At 41.2% G+C, this 21,941-nt stretch overlaps 1 protein-coding gene across 1 annotated transcript in view; it reads right to left on the minus strand.

The window, feature by feature from the left end:
• Positions 1-21,941, minus strand: part of CMTM4 (CKLF like MARVEL transmembrane domain containing 4) — a 37,172-nt gene that overhangs the window by 14,102 nt on the left and 1,129 nt on the right. Inside the window, exon 2 of the mRNA XM_042027648.1 lies at positions 4,732-4,908. Within this exon, the coding sequence (XP_041883582.1) occupies positions 4,732-4,908 (177 nt within the window). The remainder of the gene's footprint in view (positions 1-4,731; positions 4,909-21,941) is intronic.

Here is a 21,941-nt window from a genome sequence, read left to right on the forward strand (position 1 = left end):
ACAAGCTTTTAAGAACCATTCAATCAAAATTCCTGCCCTGCCTTTTTATCCTGTATTTCATCCTGCACAAGTGACCAGGTACCCTTTAAAAGGCAGACAGTGCCATATCACAATTGTAACTCATGTGAACAAAGATATGACATTTAAACTGGTGGTTGGCCTTGCCATTTGCTTTCTGAAATCCAAACGTTTACATCTAGATGGAGATTAAAGTGACTAAACTAATGCACTCTGGAGAAGCCTGCAGATTTCAACAGCATGACTTTGCCACAAAAGGTGACAGCAGTGGCCTGCTGGTGTCTGATTTATCTTCCACAGAAGATGGAGCTCCAAGTAACATCTCCTTTTAGTTTTGTTTGGGGTTGCTGGTTTGTTTGTCAGGGGAAGGGAGGGTGAGTGTGGTTATTAATATTTCTTTAATTCTTATTTTAAATTTTTGTACAACGACCCTCATTTTTCCTCCAACCAGTACTTTATTTGCAAGGTTTGGGAACATTTCCCCTTGCTTCTGTATAAAGTTATCAAGTTGAAGGTTACAAACAGTCAGTCCTCTAAACCAAGCACCTCTGGTCAAACTCACATAATTTTGCTCTGTTATTAAACACTGTTTGAGTATTTTGCACCACAACTAAAAATAAAAAGATGGTTCCTCAAGCAAAAAAAAGTGCTAGGTAGAAAGAACCAAATTAACCATATGAGCATTAATTGCCATCTCTTCTTTCCCTCATTTATTTAGAGTTACCTTAGTAAACACAAGATCCACTTAAGCATTGCTTCCCCAATAAGAGTCCATAAACATCAATTTCAGAAAGTTACTGTCACAAAGCAACAGACCACACCTGCAATAACTACCAAAATACATGGTATTTCTTGCATTTCAAAGTTGAGACTGCATTTATTACAGAATAACATTTACACCATGCACCAAATGAGAACAGTCCTTCTAACAATTTTTTTTAAACTTATAAAATGTTCATTTTTATCCTCAATAGGTACTACTATTTTGAGAGCAGTAAACATAAAGGTCAAGGATGACTGATTTTTCATTCAACAGCTAAGGAAAGCAAGACGTTTGTTCAAAACAGAAGGGGGGAAAATAAATTAAAAATAGAAATAAAGATCAAGATTGCCCTGTGAAGGCCTGTGAACTACAGCTTTGGAATTACACCCTGCAGAGGCAAGGCAGGCACAGGACAGTTTGTCATTTGTGCACCACATGAAATTTTCTGCCAACTCCTTCAAGTGTCAGTTGCATTGCATACAAGGTTTCATTGCCACACAGTGAAGAACCCCAGCCCTGCAGAGATGATGAAATCGAGTGTCCAGGCAGCACAGAGCTCCCCAGCTGCTCCGTGTGTTGGAACACACACACCTGGCTCCCCGTTTGCTCCCTGCTGCTTCCTTGGGACTGAGTCCAGCCCAGTGGAACTGATTTTGTGCTGTGCCCAGTTCTGTGCCTCACTTCTGAGGCTGCTCTCAGCTGAAGTACTCTGCAGTCAGAACTGCAAAAACACTCCCATAACTCCAGTGAGTGCATCAAGAAAGTAATTTACAACCAAAAAAATCAATGGTCAAAAAGTCTTGGAAGATTTTTTTCCCTGCACCCACACAAACAGTTCATTCTACTGGCTGACTGTGCAATGATTTACACTGGTACTCAGATAATCGGGTTTCTCTTGTCACACAAACAAATCCAAGAGACACTGCCAAATTCCAGCGTTCCCAGCTCTTTGGCAGCTCTGAGGGGTCTCCCTGAGAAGGAGAGAGGATCCCAGCACAGGATCCCAGTCACACTGCAGCCCCCGGGGCTCCGGCACCTCTCCTGCCCAGCCCTGCTCCTGCAGGGCCAGCTCACGCTCACCCCTTGGATACCAGAGCTTCAGCTCTCCCTGCACATCACATGAGACCCAAACCATGAATTTTAGAAAAACGACAAAAGGATCATTTAGGCAAAGACAAAACTATGGCAAAATTCATTAGCTCTCTGAAAGCAAACGTGTCCGAGCTCCTGGTGGAGCAGGAGCTGCTGTGTTCCCCATTCCCCTGGGCCACTCCTGTCTCCCTGCAGAACGGGCTCCCTATGAACTGTGAGGCATAAAGGAAATGCAAATTTCCACTGACAGGTTCCCCAGCTTTTGCATTTTTGCATAATATTGATAGTGCTGCACAACACAGACAAGTGACTGTTCTTTCATCTTGCTGGAACAAACCCGCCTCTCTCCAACACACCCAGACAAGGCTCTCTTCTGCCCTCACCAGCTCCATGTTTCTTGCATATTTACCTCAGGAAAATATGAAAATGACTGGCGAGTCTCTAATTAGGATCAAAACAAATCTCTTTTCCCCAAACGGCTAAAAATACATATTTAAAAAAATTTAGCAACTTTGCATATCTGTTAGATCCTAGTCTATACTGATCCACATTTTCATTCCAGCCAGGGACAGGGGACATCTGCCAATATCCACAACATGCTGGGAAGAATTCTAATTTTAATAAACTTTTAAAGCAAATAATCCTGTGTTGGACAATAGTAGTTGATGGCCAGGTACTGTCTAATACACAGGATCATTTGAAAGCAAATGGTTTCAATGGTTTCTAGGAAGAAGTGCTGTTTTTAAAGAAAGATTTCTTCCTAAATTTAAGTTGATTAAATTCCTTCAAGCACTGCAACAGCCTCTTCTTTTCACACAGCTTCTAAAAGCAATGTTAGAGACTTTCCATAAGGGAAATACGCATTATAAAGTCATATATATTTTTAAAAGCACATATCTTGATGAATTTATACATAAGCAGGAGTGACTTCCTCCTAAAGCACTCAGGGATGTGAAAGACTGTTGTACAGAAAGCAACTCCTGTAGTAACTGTGTCATATACAGAGGCTGCAAAAGTATAAAAAAACCCATCAAAACACAGGAAAGTAATAAATATTGAAAGAGGCAAATAATGTATGAGCATACATTTAAATGGTAAAGAATAAAATGCCAAAATAAGCAAAAGAAAAAAAAAAATCAGCCAGAACCCTACATTCTTAAATTTCTACTAACTTGGCCAAAGTAATGTCCCACAGGTGTTTTATCAGCAGCCTTTGATCTCACACTCTGTACTGCAGGAACAGCTGTAGAATCACAGAATGGTCCCAAGCACTCTGAATTAAAGAAGGTACTCCCTCACTCCTGTCAGAGGAACAGTCCCACCTGTTTGCTAAAATCAAATAATTATAAATAAAAATCAAATATAATCAGATTGTTGAAATCTATAAGAAATACCAGGAAGAAGGACGGTGTCATCAGTTCATGGAAGACACAAGCTGCCAGTTCCCTTCTCACTTCTGGAGAACTGTGGTGCAAGGATGGAAGAAGCATTTCATCTTCAGTACACAAGTAACAGAATGAGACTTGGGAGATCATGGCAAATTCCTTCTCCCTCTGCATCTGGCACTATGAACTAAAGCAAAGCATCTGCAGTGTATTCCAGGTGCCTTTTGCTCTGATCTCCAACCTGCTCAGGTTGCTCCAATGCTGTTTAGGCAGGGGGCTCAGAACGTGACCACTGCTCAAAAACCAAAATACCTTCATAAAACAAAACAAAAAAAACCCACAGCACAGCTGATTGGATTTTTAACCTCACCTTCCCCAAAAGATCTCCTAACAGGTGCTATGCAGAGACAATTGATGCTGCCTCAGAGGGATAATTCCTGTGCAGTTACCAGCCACAGCTCACAGAACACCTGGTCTATCTACCAAGTGCTCTTAAGAAGGAGTTCATCAATAGATTATGCAGGCCCAGGGTAGAAAGGATCATCTAATTCCATGTTCCAGTCTCAATTTAAACAAGCCATTTAGGCTTAGAAACGAAGCAAACTGCAACATTAATAAATTATGTTTTAAACAATTTTTTTAAAAAATCACACAGAAGCCTAAAGACCTCTGGGACTCCAACAGTACTTGCAAAATTACTGTTGTAACATAAAACAGATCACTGGCACAATTGGATCTGTACTGTCCAAAGAAGTTGGTATAAATATTGTCCTTGAAGCTGACAGATCTTTTGCTAGAGTGACTTAACATGTTGATTTTGTGACCTGTGTTTATGCAACCCAATCTGAAAGTTTAACTCATAATACAGCATGAAAATAGAGACTTGTACAAAAGGAATGTGCACTGCCAGCAGTTCTCTTCCTAAACCTCCTTATATCTGAGAACACATTAAGCATTGCCAGTCAATGCTTAATAGTTATGTGTGTAGGCAATACAAAACACCTGGTTTTCACAGAAAACACTTAATTTTTCTACACTACTGCGCAATGATTGTATTAGTCCATGTAAGAAAATATATGTAGCAAATTCGTCCTAGTATAAAAAACCCCCAGGTTAAGAGAGAACAATGGGCTACTGTAAATACAGCATCTGTCAAAGTTAAATAACTGCAGGCTTCATTTTTATCCACTTCATCCACAAAGCATAATTGCTGGCATTAGCAGGAAGTTTGTCCTCCCAAAGACAATCTACCAGAACACAATCTTAGTTCTATTTAATGTAGTTTAATCTTGCTACATTTCACAGCTACATTCTGCTGTTAGCATTCAAAGTAAATATAAGTAAAATTTATACTTCACTCAGCATAAAGAACACTCATACACAATATTAAACAGGAGGAAGCAAAGACCAAAGACCAAACTTAAACCAGATTTGCAGCTATTTTTAACAGAGTGAGAATTTGCACCAACTTACAGTAAGATTCCAGTTGATCTGGGGTATTCTTGTGTGAAGGTTCAGACTGAACAAAAGCAGGAGAGCACCGGTGACCACCAGTGCACTGCAGCTCACAAACTCAAAGAAATAAAGGCCTTCGCAAGGGGAGCATTCCATGATGGTCTCTATGCAGATGAACGCAGTCAGTGCCAAAAGCTGGGAAGAAAAACAAGTGGAAAAAAAAATAAATAGATTTCCACATTTTGAAAGTAGCCACAAGTATTCCTGAAATTTCCATTGGGAACACACGATCGGTTTACACTCAGGAATGTGTGATTTTAGTTTACAACAGGGCACTGTCTCAGGAGCAAAAACAAAAGCAAATTAATGTAAGATTTTCTGGATTTGTCCTGTTCAACAAAGAACACTTCAGCAAAATTACAAGGACTCCAACAGCAAAATGACCAAGACACCCCAAAAAGCATGAAACCCCTGCAGGCCACCGGCTTAACATGCAAACAGCACCTCAAACACTTTATTTCATTTTTCACTCATGATACACTATTCCAAAACTAGAAGATGGAATGCATTTGTCTACTGGACCAACCTCGAGCACAATTACACAGTATTAATGTTCTGTGATTGTGAAAGACATTTCAATAAAGATTATTACTTAAAATTCACTACCAATTCAGACCTACATTAATTCAAAATAGAATAGATTCAGGATTTCTACTGGTCTCCAAAAATGTCTGCCTTTTTCACATTTATCATCATCAGTACACTATATTTCATATAAAACCATATTTTATGATTCCCTTATAGGACAATAAAACAAGCAGCTAAGAGATGAAGGAAAATCCCCTGGTGCTGCAAACACAAACATGGAACTGGGATAATGATAGGTCACACTAAATTCAGAAGTTAACTCTTGGAAGAGTTATCTCGTGTGGACTCTGGCAAGAGATGAATTCACCATTTAGTATAAAACACTGACACTCACTGTACTTTTAAATAAAGTCTGCCCAGTGGACAAAACTGAAAGGTATCCACCCCCGAGCCCAGCAGCAGCCAGCAGGGACAGCTGCCAGCACATGGGCACCACTGACACACCTCGGGCACACAACCCTCACACCAAGCTACGTGCGAGGGGATTCCTCCTCAAACACAACTGACAGAAGAGCAGCAGTTGCATGGATGGCTTGGGGGTTTTTTGTTGTTTTGTTGGGGTTTTTGCATTTTTCAGGACAAGCAAGGAAGGCCTTAAGAGTGTTTTGCTTTGGTTTTCAGGACAACCACCCCCATCCGCCCACTGACATTTTTTAGAAAGAATTCTCTTCTTGCTGTGCCACAGAATTCTAACGAGGCTCAGTAAGCACTTCAATCTGAGGATGAGGAACTAAGGGAGATACTTTCCTCAGAGCCAAATATTCAACAATCTGAATGTTTTGCACAAACATAAGTTTAAAAGATTGACAGAAGCCATAATAAAAACCAATTTCTGCTAAATCCTTCTTTGCCAATTTCAATGTTTTGCAGATACCCTTCCTTCATGCACTTTTTATGCTTCATCCATTGGTTTGTCTTTGCCTCCCACAACAAAACTTGCAAAATGATGAAAAAGGGTTTTGAAAGAATTCACCATTTTTGCCACTAACATGAGCAGTAATTCTAAGAAAAGGACAATACTCCTCATGTTCATTTGCCAGGTACTTCAGAACACAGTAGAAAATCTAACTTTAAAAACTAATTAAAGCTCAGCAGAACTACTTTAATGAAAAAACCTCACACTTGGTTGGAAAGCCTCTCACAGTTCACTTAGCACATGTTCATTAAAGAGAGCACATGCCACACTAATTTTTGTCAGCTAACAGAGCAGGCCAATTCACATCAAACAAATTCTCAATGGATACCCAGTGATTAAACACTTCAGATTTTATCTTTGACATTGAATAGCTTCAGAAAGAAAGATCATGCATGAAATGGAATATTCGGAATCAATGCAGAATCAAAGTCAAACTATGATTTCAACAATGACACACATACCAAAAAAAATTACTGTCCAGACACAGACTCATTCTAAAGTATTAGCATGTAATGAAGTTCATCCTCTCTGTACACACGAGCCTCAAAACTGAAGATGAGACTGAATGCAATTTAAAAAAAAAAAGCTTTAAAAGCCAATCTTTGCTCTTTCAAGAAGGATCAACATCACATATTAATGCTAAATGTCAGCCAGCAAAATTTTTACTTCTGGATTTTGCAATATAATAAAATTTCTAATTTTCTTGCCACTATTTTTAATATATTATGACACTTGTAATTTTTTTCTTTTAAAATAAATGGTTCTGCAATATTCTCTAGAAATACTGTAGTACAAGCCCCAAAGATCAGGTTCATTTTCTCAAAACATGAACAAGTCTGAATTGTGCCACCAACATCTGGCTGAAGGAGCCAAAATCTCTGGCACATCAGTTGCTAGGCTGGGCAACAACTCCGGCGTTTTGCTGATAAACTTTTACACTGACTCTTCTCCACACCAGGCAGCATTGCTTCTTCAAGGCTAACACACCCACCTTGGCTGGCAAAGCTCAGAAGAGCCCAAAGAGTCTCCTGTGTACAGCATTAGAAATTAATTACATACTGAAGGGGCAGTTGGAGTCATGAACTCAAATAATCTGGTGTTATTTACGTATTCCCAAGATCAGAATTAATGAACTCCAAAGCAACTCTACATTTAGATTTCATTTTATCCCTTAAGAAACTATAAAATGCATTTACCTGTGACACACTCTGGTAAGAAAAAAGTGTTAGTTGTGTACACTTAGGCCTGACTTAACCCAAACCATTTCAAACACAATTAAGATGTGCCATCAGTTTAGGACGTGCAGCAGTGTGCAGTGCCTGGGGTGTGACAGCCCAAGTCTATTGATAAATTCATCAGACAGGCTGGGAGAAAACCTCGATTGCTTCCCTGTCTGATGGAAGGAGACAGGAAAAGGACAACACTCCCATACCCACAATTTATTTCTAACTCTTTGGTACTTCAAATAAGATTCCAACTAAATGTGTTATTATTTTTCTTCCAATAAAAATGTATGTCCCCCTTCTCAAAGACTATCCATCCTGCCACTGCTACAGTAATACCCTCCTGCTACCTGCCATGACTGTCTCACAGCAAAGCTATGTCAAATAATGAAATCCACATTAATCACTACATCAGAAAAAAGCTAACCTCCTACAGAAACTTCCCTTTTTCTAATCACAATAGAAATCTCAGTCCTCAATACAAAATATATTCCCTTTAAAACATCAGGATAATCTTGTCCTCCTACACATTTATGAACTTGTCAGAAGCATCCTTCAAATTAACTAAAAATCATACGAAACTTCTATAAAAACATACTTAGTATCACTTTCACTGGCCATTCCCTCAGAGAGGAATCTAACTTTGTTTTCAATAAAAAAGCAAACTACTCAGAACACATGAAATGAAAGTGAAATACACAGGGTTGATTCCATAACCCCACAATTTACTCAGAGAGCTTAAAAGTGTTGTCCAAATGCTGCCACGAGAGCCAGAGCAGATTCTCAAAGGCCACGGCTCATCCAGTGATAAGGTTCATTAAAAAAAAACCCAACCATGTGTTAACATTCATTTTCCCTGCATTTTTAAATTTATGAAATAAATAATTTATGAGAGTGTGTACATAACTGAGGCAGGGAATTAACACAGAACACCCCTTGACTGGCACAGCCACGAAGCAGAACGAGGTGCCCCAGAGAGTCCCATTGCAAACAACAGCAAAGTCCCTTCCCCAGAGCTTCCTTTGCTCTTCCCCCTGCCACAGCTCACATCCCAGATGAAACTGGTGCCTGGCCTTCCCATGGTGCCTACACACACCCTCCTGGAAGGGGAAGCAAGGATCGAGACCCTCCAGCCCTCCTGGGAAGCCTCCATGCTCCATCCAGGTTTGCACTGCTCTGGGGGACTGGGACACAAAGCTACAGAGAAAAACCCAACTCCCCGGCTGCTAAAGCTCTGCCCTTGCTTGGAACACTCAAAAAACCAGGATCCAGGATCCTGCTTCTGCCTCCCATGACTGCAGTTCCAGGACCAGCTAAAAAACCCCAGAAAACCAGGGGAACAGCATCTGGCCAACAAAATACACCCTGACATTTGTCCAACATGGGAGGCAACCCCCACTTTCAAATCACACATCTTTTCATAGTTTAGGGTGATGAGATTTGACAAGTTTTTCCACTTTCAAGGCTGGTTTACCGAGGAAAGATGAGAAACTGAATGTGGTGAAAATCTCCTCTTACATGAATTACTGCTCTCTCCCACAAATGACACAGCTACAGCTTTCTCGGGCCGAGGCAAGAGAGAAAGTTTTCTCTGATGGACAGAACAAACCTTTTCACCTTTTTTCTCTGTACCAAGTACTTTGGAGAGTTTTCTATTCCACTCAAACTCTTCAAGCACCCAAAGATTTGTATAGCTCTCTTTTATTACTTACTTTCTCATTTTTAACAGTGGCTTTTGGTTTCTCTTCTACTTCCACTCTTCTTAAAGTAAGTACAGTGAATATTGCATTAAAATGCAGCTTTGTCATGATGGAAACATCTGCTAATTCTGGATGCTCAGGTCCATGCAGAGGTATCCCAGGCTACCTGCAATAACACCTTTTCCTTGCAAGAATCTGATCAACAAAGCAGGCTCAGAAAGAACAAAGCTGAGGAAAGGTCTGGCTTCTGGCTCTGCCAGAGTGTGCAATGCAGCTCCAGCGCTGTGACAGAGCATCCCCTGCCCTCCACCCCCCATCTCCCACCACCACATCACACAGGCAGGAGGAAAAAAGCCCCAAGCAGAGGATTAAGTATGAGATGTACTTCCCAATAATGCCATTTTGTGCTCTTAGCCCTGGATAAACTGGCAAGCTGTCAGCCAGTGTTACTGCCGGGGGTGTGCAGCACCGAGCCCCCAGAGCAGCTCCATGGAGCCACCACGATTTAGGGCCATGGAATTCCTGAGAGAGAGCCTCTACTCTGGGATGCAACATCCTCTTCTCGGAGTTAGCCCCATCAGCCTCCTACCATTACTGTAGTCGTCTCAACTTTCCTGCAAATTCCCCTGGAGAAGGGCCCTTAATGAAGAAATCATCTGCCTCGGGGCTATGTAAATGCCTCATATTTACATCACTTTCTTGGCAACACAGGCACATCAGACATAAAACACTGTTATTTCCCCAAAATGGAGAAAATGTGCTGTGACAGGCACCAACGCTGAAAAAGAACTTTTAGGAGGTTGCTAATCGTGTATTTTTCCTGTCAGAATATGTTGTTATATTTTTGAAGAAATTAATCAAAGAACGTTGCATTAAAATAAAAAAAAAATACAGTTCTGCAATGAAAACAAAGTAAAAAATGAGCTTTCCTGTTTATCTAAAACATTACCACAGAAAGCCGTATTGTGTGGTTAAATGACATAATTACACATGATTTCCAAAAAACCACAAAATGGTCAGCATTTTTTCTGCCTGAAAAATACCCACAGAACGTTAGTAAGAATGTCACACTAGGAAGACATTTTTACATCCAGACTGTTTAAATTAATGGTACAGCAGAATACACATGCACAAAATAGGGAAGAAATATATTGCTTTTATACCACTTAAAGTATCTGAAGACGTTGAACTTTCTTGCATTAAAATCTAAATTTATTGTTCTCATTTACTTGGCCTGGCAGTCCCAACTTTATGCATGAAACGAAGTGGGTCTCATTCCTTGCAAAGCACATGCATTTCCCACATCTAAAACAGCTGGCACAGATATGAATATTTGGGATCATATGGCTCAAACACAGTCCTGCTCCTCCAGCAGGAAACCATCTTTTACCCTAAGCAAAAAATGACTGATTTCCCACCTGCTCCTGGTCTGCATCCTCAAGACTACATGAAAAGTGTTATTAACTCTGGTAAGAAGCTGCAAGGGGCCTTAAATCACAAAGGAGCATTAAACTTTCCCTGCAAGATACAAAGTTTAGAAAAACAATACTTACCAGAGAGGGAAGCTTAAGCACCACCAGTGATTCAGCACCCTGGATTTAGGGCACTAAATTGTGCCCTAATGGCACAAATACAATCAAACCAACCCAGAGAAATTCAACCAGGCCTCCCGATTCACCTCTGATCTGGTTTTGGGGGTGATGGTAGAAGTAACAGCAGAAAACGTGAGTTTCAGATCATCATTGCACCTCTACTGTTTTACATGGAGCTGCAAAGGTTTCATTATTTCTTAGTTCACTTTTGGCTGTAATGTGGCAAAACTTCAGTGCATTAAATATTGCAGAATCTTTACTACATCAGCTGATCTTTTGCCACCTCCAGCAGTTCTCTATAATCCTAAGATTCAGCTACTGCTGACTTCCCCGTCTCAATTCAGGCAAGAGACCAATTCTAAATACAGAACATATTGCTGAGGCCTGAAACATTTTCATGGTTTATTAGGAGAATGGGTCATATTTAAGAGTGAGGGTAATCAACACTCAAAATTAACAGCAGAATGATATTTGTTTTGAAACATTTATGACATCAAAACTAATGCTTATTCTAAGAAAAATAATGAACTGGACTGAACTAAGTGAACAGAAGAGATTCTCAACTGGCTAAACAGAAATGCATCAATTTAAAAGTGAACTTAATCATATCTAGAATCTAGAACAAAAAAAAATCTGCAGACATGATATGGTGACTTATTTCCTGCTAACTGCTTTAGTACAGAGTTTTGTTATTGCTTGGACACACTTATACAACAAACATTCTTATCTGCTAGATAAATGCAAAATCAACTCCAGTTCAAGTACCATTAAACACATAGGAGGTTTTGACAGATAAAACAAACATAGTTCTTCCTAAGAAAACAAAAACAATGAAGCCCCCCCTGAAAAAGTCAGATTTAGATGTATTTTAGGTTTTATCCAACTAGCAGATGAACAAAAGAACCACTGAGCAGAATCCCAAGCCAAGGCACATTGCGAGGAGGTATTTGTTTTAGGCACATGACATTTCCTCACTGAAATCTGAATGACACTCAAACAAACCTTCCAGATTAGACAAAAATGAATGTAGTGTGCCACCTGTCCCATAAACAAAAGCCCATCAACAGCTTTTTAGCAAGCCCATCCTACGGGAAGGTTCATTTGAAGACCGTACAGAGAGCTATGCTTTAAACAAAGGCAAACAGAATATGCAAAACATAACTAGTTTCTCCCCCCAATTCCTCTCCACAGGAACCTGTGCCTCCCATCCCCAGAAACTACAATTCTTGTGTAGCATAAATCAAAATATTTTCATAAGCAACAGGTCCTTCAAGACAATAATGAACAAAATCCCAACACAAAGTCTCACATTTCTAACTTGCCCATTCATATTCTGCATTAAGCACTTCATTCCTGAACAACCCAGTGAACAACTCATAAATGGAAAGGTTTATTTTGTACCTACAGTACATGAATTGTGCCAATGGCTACAGTGAGTGCCATCAAACAGAAAAACTACGGGAGGGAGATGATTCTTCACCCCTTTTTCACCATATCCTGATACTTGAGGCTTAATTTTCCCATTCATTGGCTCATGCTCATTCTGGCAGCGTCTGCAGGCATCTCTAATTCCCAAGCACCACAAGCTGGTCTGTTTAACGATGCTCCCTAGTGCCAGACAGGGCAGGTTCCTCAGAGGGAGCTGCAGCTCACCAAGGTCAGACAGTAAAATTCTCTCAAGAAGCTTCAGTGTCCCCCTGCCTGCCCCAGAGGAGCAGAGAGGGACAGGCCACCAGCCCAGGGAACTCTGCACACAAACCACTGCAGTGCAGCCAGACCTCAGAACAGAGCTCCAGGGTGCTGATAAAAACCATAATTAAAGCACTCACACAATGCTGAGTGGAAATTCTTAAACAGCAGGATTACCCAACTAGGTTTCTTCAAATCCAATTTTATCACAATCTGACCAGCATTTGCATATTATGTTCTTCAACAAGTCAGGCAAAAATAGGTCAAAGAAACCATCATGCATTTCTTTGGTGCCACACTGAATGTAATTGTGCACGCACTGAGTCATCTGCATCTTCCTCAACTACTGCCAGCTGCAAGTAGTGGGGGCAGAAGGGAGAATAAAATACTTTCCCATTAGTCCCATTTGCTGCTATACTCCTACTCATGCAGGCTTTACCACAATAAAGCAAAAACTGGCTACAGGTAACAAAATGGAGAATAAATCCAGCTTAACTGCTCTATTAGCAAACCTCACTTAATAACCTGAATGTTAGCAACGCTCACTTTCAGGCACCAAAGCAGGGTCCTTAAAAATCCTTCCTTAAAAACCACTGCCAACTCCTGTTAGTCTTACAGATAATTTAATAGTCAGTGTCACTGAAGTCAGGAGAGTCAGCAGTTTAGTATCAGCATTTATTAGCTGTTAGTAACACCTGTGTGGGATGCTCAGGAGGTACCTCTCAGTACAGCATCCACCTTTCCTCCCCAACCTCCCAGCAAGGGTGAAGTGTCCTCTCCACTCCACTTCCTGGCATTTTCCATTGAGATCAACTGTAAGAATGCAGAGCTTATCATATCTTTGTTATTTAAACAAAATGGGTAGATATAACTGCCCTCGTCTTGGGGCTGCACACACAAAATCTGTATGGTGCACACACACGCAGACACAGTCTGCTGGAATACAGCACATTACTGAGATCATATTTGCATGATTTTTAAATACAGTAAAAAAAAAAGCTATTGCTTCACTTATGAGAATTCTCTCTTCAGCTTTTAAAAAAAGAAAAAAATCAACACTTCTGAACTGGCTTCATGTTCCCATCCATGTTCACAGGCCAGCCTGCGCTGGAAACCTGGCTAGTCAAAACAATATTAAAACACAGTACTGTAAATCTGGTAACAAACAGATAATTAATTTATTAGTTTTAAGAAGTAAAGGTATAATAATAAAATTTGTCAAGTATTTGCTTTACACAGCCTCTAATTTAACTAGCCTGTTTGGCTATTTTAAAAAGTGAAAGTTCTATTTTATCACTATCAGAATCAGTCTGTATCCTTTAAAATCCCATTTAATCCCAATTATGAGTAAACATCAAACATCCCACAGATACTAAAACAAGAAAGGAATTTTAATGAGAAAACAGTCAAGAACTTAAAGTAGTCCTACAGAATCCATTGAAGTTTTTTGGGTTTGTTTTTGTTTAAAGGAAATGGTGCAATATGTCCTTGCAATCCCAACGTTCCCAAGACTGTAACCCGAAGGCCCCCTTAGATGCCATGCCTTAAAAGGCAAAAAGAGTCTAGACATCCTGGTGAAAGAGAACATTAAAACAAGAGCTGGAGGCCAGGAGATGCAGAGCACTGGCAGCTGCCCTGGGGAACGCGGGGCAGCTCCGCGCTGCTCAGCCCGGCTGACACCAGGGATGCGGGAGGAACTCTGCCAACGCCACAGAGAGCCCCCAGATGCCATTGCACAACTGCAAAGGCAGCCCCTGGGGTTTTATAACGGGAGAGCAGCTGTGCCCCAGCCTGCAGCAGCCTGGGCTGCAGCCTGCACAGGGCTGCGAGCAGCGCAGAGCCCCTGCAGCGCTGCCCTCAGCTCCCGGCACCATCCTGCACGCCAGGGGCTGCAGCACACCCCCAAAGTAACTGTAAAATGTTACTCAGCACATCAGCATCTCAAATTTAAATATCACTATATTTAATAAAAGGTTTCATCTACATCAGATAAAAAGTCTCTAAGCATTAAATGCAACAATTAGTTTCTTTAAGAAGAGCGTATGATCAAACAACTAATTAATCTACTCACACCATTCAAGTGGCAGTATCAGTTTCTAGCATGAAAATAATTTCCTGAGAGAGAAGTTACTACAGATTGTTAAAGACTTGGAGACCTTAAGCATTTAATAATATTCACAACCATGCTCGTTGCTTCCTTGCCATGAGTATTTCAGTTTAAAAATGTACAAAAGTACAGAAAATTCCTAATATGGAAATGGTTGTACTCGATTCATAAAATAATTTGGAAAAAGATTGCCAGACCTGTTTTGAGTAGTGCTGGATCTCTGGCAGATTTACAGCATTTGAAAATACCTCGGGTTAGCTTCAGTGAAAGTCACAGCAGAAGCAGCACCTTGTGCAACTCAGACACAGCACAGGATGTGTTCCTACTCGCTGGCACTGGCTGCTGGGCTTTCAGGCTATCCTAAATGAAGCAAACGATCCCAACCAGTTCAGCTCACTTGCAGCCTGAACACTTTGAGAATGTACATATGAGCTAAAGAAAATTTAAAGACGTGTCAAGCATCACCACCTGAATATCAAGTCACACATGAAAAGAAGTTTAACTGGATGCTGGAACACTTGTCTGGGTAAAAACACATCATATTCTTCCACAAGCTAAGGCATTAAACACCACAGCCTTAATTACAGTTCACTAAATACCACAGTCAGGAATCTGATACTCTGAGTTACAGTTCCCAGTTTACTTTGCACACAGTGAGACTAAACATCAGAGGATACTCTGCTCACCTGAACCCACACTGAGGACTGTGAGTGACCCTCTCACTTTGGGTGAGAGCTACACCAGCTCTAGGACCTCTCTGCCCATTGTCAGGAATATTTCTGACCCATCTTTTCTCTACTCATGGTTGTCTGTTCTTACCCCTATTCTACATCAGGTTGGTGTTACCAGCTTCTGCTTCCCTCCTCCCATATCTGAAGCTGATGGTACAAGTTCCAGAGAAACCTAAACATTACTTCCATGTTTTGGAAGCAACTGCACAAACCATCTGAGAATTAGGTGACTTTTCTTTCTTTAAATAAGAATGTATTTTTTTATTGCAGCTCTAATAAGTGGTGACTTTAGCACTACAGAACAACAGCAGCTGACCCATTGTTAAGATGTCTCTTCATTGTGCATTTAGTTTTCTTTGTATGCAAAGTTTCAGTACAAAATTATTTGCTGAGGTTCAGAAGCAAGGCCGATTTTGATGAAATGCAATTTTGAGCACAGGATGATGATGGCTACTGAAAAGTGTGCAAGTTGATTTGACAATGCACTAACTCCCACCAGAACTAACAGATTCCTCCTGTACTGATTATGTTGCAAGAAAAACACAAGCTCTTAAATTTCTAGTCCTCATCTTCTTATCTCAAGATGATAATTAAATCACTAGGGAGTCTCATCAACAAAAACATTACTAGAAAAATTACAAGAAATGAAGGTAGCTTTCCAATTATTAATACCATGAGAACTACATTAGTGTAGTGCATCTATTAGTATTGTACTGGTTCATAATGGAAGGGAAAAAAATACAGCATGCTTGGCACAGACATTATAGGAATTTCTTCTGAAATCAGAATTTAAAAACTATCCACCATCTTAAGAGAGAAAATATTAACAGGCATTTGGAGTTTACTGTAGGATCAGTAGGATATGATCCCATGGCCAGATGGTAGTTAAGAGACACCATGAAAGAAACCAAAACCTCTCCACCTTTCTGTGGGAAGACAGCCACAGTCATTTCTTTAGTTGTACACAGAAACAATAAAAAGCAAAGCTAAATAGAGGTATCTCATTATTCTTCCACAGTAAATGTTAGGATAAAAATATCACCACACAGCAATGCAGACCCACAACCTTTAAAGAGAAATCTTTTTGAAGAAAAATCAAGAGTTTCAGAGGCACTGAAGAGACACCTGAAGAGGATTTCTAAGCATATTTGTGCACTGCAAATTTGATCCTCTTGATATGATATTACAACAGCCTTTTTCTAAGACCAAATGCCAAAGATCACCAGTATCTGCTGGGATACTCAACATCTTCTGAACAAGCAGCTACAAATGCCACTGAAAATCAGAATTCAGCACATGACACAAAAAATCACACTGATTTCTCACAGTAACACACATTCGTTGTTTGGAGACTATAAGAGAATAAGAGGTGGACGATGCAGTTCATCACAGAATGACTATAAATTGCCAATGTGACCCTAGGATGAAAGAGAAGTGGCTGGAAAAGTGGCATTGTACAGAGTGGTAGCACACAGCCCAAAGGTCACCCCTGCTCAGGCTGTGGCTACTGAGAGCCCACCCCCTCTGGCACACAGGGCACGGGAGGGCAGCTGGACGGCCCCAGAGCAGAGAGCCCCTTGTCCAGGCCAGCCCAAACCAGCCTGTCCTGCATCGTGCAGCAAGAACAGGGCTGGCTGAGGGCAGGAGGGGTAAGGAGGAGTTATGGCAAGTGGCAATGTTCACTCAGGAACAAAGAGCTATAAATTGCTCAAACTAAATCCAGAGTGAAAAGAAGGAAGGATTCTATCCCTCCGGACTGCAGAACAAATGAATAGAATTAAACCTTAAGGTGAAACCATCACCTATGAATAAAAAAGGCAAGTCCAGGGCTGCCTGGGATCCCAAGTTCCCTCTGAGGCTAGGGTGCCTCCTGCAATGCTCTGCTCTTCAGCAAGAGCACCAAGTGCTTCCCACCAGGACCAATGGCCTGACTGCTGTGACTGAGCACTGACTGTGCTCAGAACATCACCCACTGCCCTCTACTAACTCTCTGCAACTGATAATACCCCATGGACAGAAACCCAAACTTCACAACGACAATGCAAAAGCATTGGAGTAATCTCCAAAGCAGTAATCTCCCTTTCCTCACACTGATCCAGTGGCCTGCTGGTAACTTCTCTTGACTTACAGAGGGCAGCTGCCTGTGAAGCACCCGGCTCCCTGCTCCAGCCACCCACTCCCAGTCAGGAATCACACCCAGGGGCAAAGGAGCAGGTGAGTCAGACATGCCCTGAGATGTGACACACCACACACAGGTGGGAGGGAGGCTGGGGGCTCCATCTAATCCTGCCCTCCAGCTGAGATGCTGAGCTCAAGGCACAAGAAGGCAGCAATAACTAAATATGAGATTACTGAACACCTCAGAATAGCTTTCAACCAGATTCTAATAGTCAGCAATTAGCTTATTCCTTGGAACATAAATGTCATTACTCTAATTTTCTAATATAATTAACAATGAGAATTCTCAATAGTCTTATTACCCACGTAGGCATGTATTCCTGGCTTTTGAATTTTGTTTTCTTCATTGCAGCAGAACCTGACAGCAGAGAGTTTCACTGTAGCCCTGGCCTCAGCAACCCATTTCTGAATCTGCAAATGTATCATGACAGTAAGCCACAAAACAACTTTTTTTCAATGTTCAGCTACTTTCCACCAATGAAGATGGAACTTTTTATTCCGAAAATTGTGAACATCTGAACTGCTATTCCCACCAGATTTCATTTAGCTCAAAATGCTGCCTCCCCTGACAGGCCATATCAAATGCTATAGACAAGAAGACGAGAGCAAGTCGGGAGTGATACTTCCCAGTGCACTCATCAGCATCTTGCAGCTCAGAGACCTCCCAAGCAGAAGTATTATCTTCTTTAAAAGGAATCTCTGATGGATTTTTGTAGCATTTGGAACAAACACATGAGGAGAAGAAAGTCTAGGGCTGTCTGAGCCACAGAAGCCATCACCAACCACCACAAATGCCATCCACCCTCTCTCAGCCAGCACATGCTAAGGGGCTTCTGCCTCTTGCTGCTTCCACCAGAAGGTTGCTCTGTGATCCCACTGCTCCAGTTCAACCATTCCTAACTGCTGCCAGTGTCACAAGAACTGACCAGGCACGATTTTCCACACCAACTGGCCCAGCTGTTAAAGGTGATACATGCTACTTTAAAGCAAGTGCCTGTGCAAACCTGGCAGGATTCTGGTGAGAACCAACAGGGTTCCCAACTGGATCCTGCCTGGTTTTCCTTTCCTTAAAGCCTGATGAAGAGCCTGCCTGGAGCTACACTCCCAGAAAAACTGAGCAGCAGACAAAGGGCAGCCAGGCCTGGCCATGGGAATTTCAGTAGGAAATATGTCTATGCCCAGCTTTAATGACAGTATGATCCTTGGAGGTGCAGAATTACAGTAATCAAGGAAAAGTAATAATAATAATGTATTTTGAAAAGCTGAAGAGAAAACTTAAATGAAGAGGGGGAAAAAAAGCAGACAGTCTCATCTAAAATGAAACTATTTCCAGCAAAGAAGTCGTACCTGCTAACCAGCCCATCTCCTTTGGATGACAGAATGGGCCCCTCCTGACTCCTCACACAGTAAACACCTTTCTTCAGCAAGCACACTCAGGAAAATGAGAGACTGTCCTTCGGAAATTCAAGGGAATGGGGAGAAAGTACTGAAATAAAACAAATCATTTGAGGACATCCACAGCAAAGTTTTCCAGTGATATCCATTTCATTATTGTACAGTAGTCTCAATGGAAAGTATTAAAGCCCTCAAAAGCATGAGAAGGAAGTTCATGCCAGAAAGTAATGAGAATAAACTCTAAAGAGCATTCCTGCTCTGCTCTCCAAGGACAGCCACTTCTCTCTCACACCTTCCATGAGAAAAGGTACTGCTCCATTTAAATGCCAGAAAGTCAGCTGAGACAACTTCTCCAAAGCAAAAACATTTCTTTGGTTAGCACACAAGTGTACTGGCTTCTCCCTGACTTCCCTTTCGAGTTCAAAGTCTCATTAGAACAAAACCAAAAGGCACAAACCAAACATGAAAGCTCCAAGCTACCTTAAGTCCTCCCCCCTCCCATTTCCCTTTGTGTGTCACTTCCCACCTGCCTGGTGACACCCTCAGGTGTCTCAGCTGCCCCAGCAGCCCTGAACGCTCCTTTTCTGATGTGGTCCAGCACTCCCCACCTTCCTCCAAGCTGCTGCTGAAAAGAGGCTACAGCTGCATCCCCAGTACAGCAGATGTTCCCTCACAGATCCCAACAAACACACACAACTATTTCAACAGAACACTGAGACACAAGCACAAGACTCCTTTCAGGAAAGCTCACCTGCCTAACAATAACATTGCCAAAACCAGGCAAATCGGTTCAATGCCAAGCTGTTCCACATGGGCCCTTCCCCTTATTCCCTCACTGCTCCTCACGCTGCCATCACTGACCACTGGCAGGCAGATCCAAGGACTAGGAGCTCTTCAGCTTGGTCATAAAGAGGAGCTGCAAGCCTTAAATTGTACAGTTTTCTGGTCTGCAACCAAATCTGAACTTAGCAAACACCAAAACAAGGCTCAGAAGTAAGCTGCACAATACTATACATGAAACATCACCATAACCCATTATGTTGGTGTCCCTTCAGAGGACACTTTGAGGCATATCCTCTTGAAATATAAATAAGGTAAAACTACTGTCCCCTCTAGCAGCAAATACATTACTCCATATGCCTACAACGTCATAGAATGGTTTCCCTCTTGCAACAACCCCTTCATTTGAATCCATAAAGATAAATCCACAACAAATTACAGAGCCCTACACCTATTTTAAGTGATGTGGGGTTTTCCCCATTCCCTGTTCCTTCTGCTTTTGACAGTCAAAAATGGGCATTTGGAAGCAGGGCCATCCAAGCCACAAAGTGCAGCAGTTTTCCTTCCCACAGCACCACGGGCCAGTTTGTGGGAAGCTCTTCAACCAAAGATTAGAACAAGCAGCAATGTTCGCCGTGAGCTGACATCTTGCCTGCCAATCACAAATGTATTTTAAGACAAGTCCTGATGCTAAATAAAGCACATACATTGTAATCTTTCCTGTAACATTCTTTTTACTAGAAGACATTTAGAGACTTTTATCATAACCAGTACTTGCCTTTTTCCTTTTTGTAATGTTTTTTTTGTGTGCCAAATGTTTTTTTTGTGTTTTTAAGAGATAGAGTTCTACACTACAGACTTGGTAACGTTTCAGTTCCTACAATATTTTTGTAAAGGTATTATTGAATATTGTAATTGAAATAATTATACTTGGCAAATAAGCAACCTAAGTACACAGTGGAATGTGCTCTCTCTTCTTTCTTTTCCAACACTACTCAGTTTTCCATTGGTTTGCAAATGTCAGTAGTCTGCTATTCCATTACCATGAATGAGATGGAGGTTTTTTGAGTACAACTAACCAGGCTGAGGTGGTGCACAGCCTTCCACCCTACACTAGCTAATTTAATCTCTCCTTAACTGCTGCCCCTCTGGATTCATACACTCTTAGGAACCACATGCAATAGCTCAGATCATTCTTACGAAAGGACACGAAACACGGCTCAGTTCCTCTCAAGACACTCTGCACATGTAAATCTTCCCAACGATGTACTGGGAGCAGCAGTGTCTTTGTCCAGAGACAAGGAAACCTCTCTAACTCCAGCAGAGTGTGGTTTTCCCCCATCTTTCTTTACACGACTTAGAAACTTACGAGGTGTACTCCATGTATCTCTGGAATTTGTTCCAAGTCAGATTTAATAACAGAAGATTCAGTTATGATCAGTAATTACTCATTTTAATGACAAGTTTTTAACATGACTTGCCACAGTTATTAGTGTACTGCAGAAAGGATCTGCAGTAGGAACTGAAACAAAAATCCCGAGGGCGGATTATTTCAGTGTATCAGGCAGCACCACCCCAGGACTTCCACCACACGGACAGTTTTAAACAGCTCGAAGACAGGTAGATGTTGCACAGTGATGACAGATCCTTTGGCTCCAGTCCTGAACACACACAATGCAAACACTCTGGTCCCTGTTGTGTGACTGCTGGGCTAACATGCTCACTGCTACCACTTGCAGAGCACAGATCCTACCCTACACTGAGCAGATGAGAAGAAAACAAATCACACTTCCAAACCCTGGATTTTACTGGGCATTCATAAAAAATGGTCACACATTCATCACAACAGTCCTCTATAAACTTGTGTGCAGCTAAAACTAGGATACTTCCAATGTGTTTTTCATGAAACCTGTATGTGCAAGTTTTGCCTTGTACTAACCAGAAGTGGTTTTAAATGCTGAAGTTATATATGTGAAATATTTAAATGTTTCTGGCATCACACTTCTCAAAGAACTCGTCTATTTTAAATTACAAGAATTTGCAGTACCCTGTAAGAATTTACTTAAAAATCTATTTCAAGGTGATTGCCATTTTCATAAAACACCTCTTTTCCTAATATCCTGAAAAACACATTTGTTGATTTGAAATATATATATATATATATATATATATAATAGTGACTTGGAAAGAAAAGAACAGAAAAACAAACAAAAAAACACACACACCACAAAAACAGCAGAAAAACTCTGGTGTGTATATAAAGTGCTTC

Source organism: Corvus kubaryi, unplaced genomic scaffold, assembly GCF_017639235.1.
Source record: "Corvus kubaryi isolate FWS band 111438036 unplaced genomic scaffold, C.kubaryi_AGA036_p1.0 37300, whole genome shotgun sequence".
NCBI lineage: Eukaryota > Metazoa > Chordata > Aves > Passeriformes > Corvidae > Corvus > Corvus kubaryi.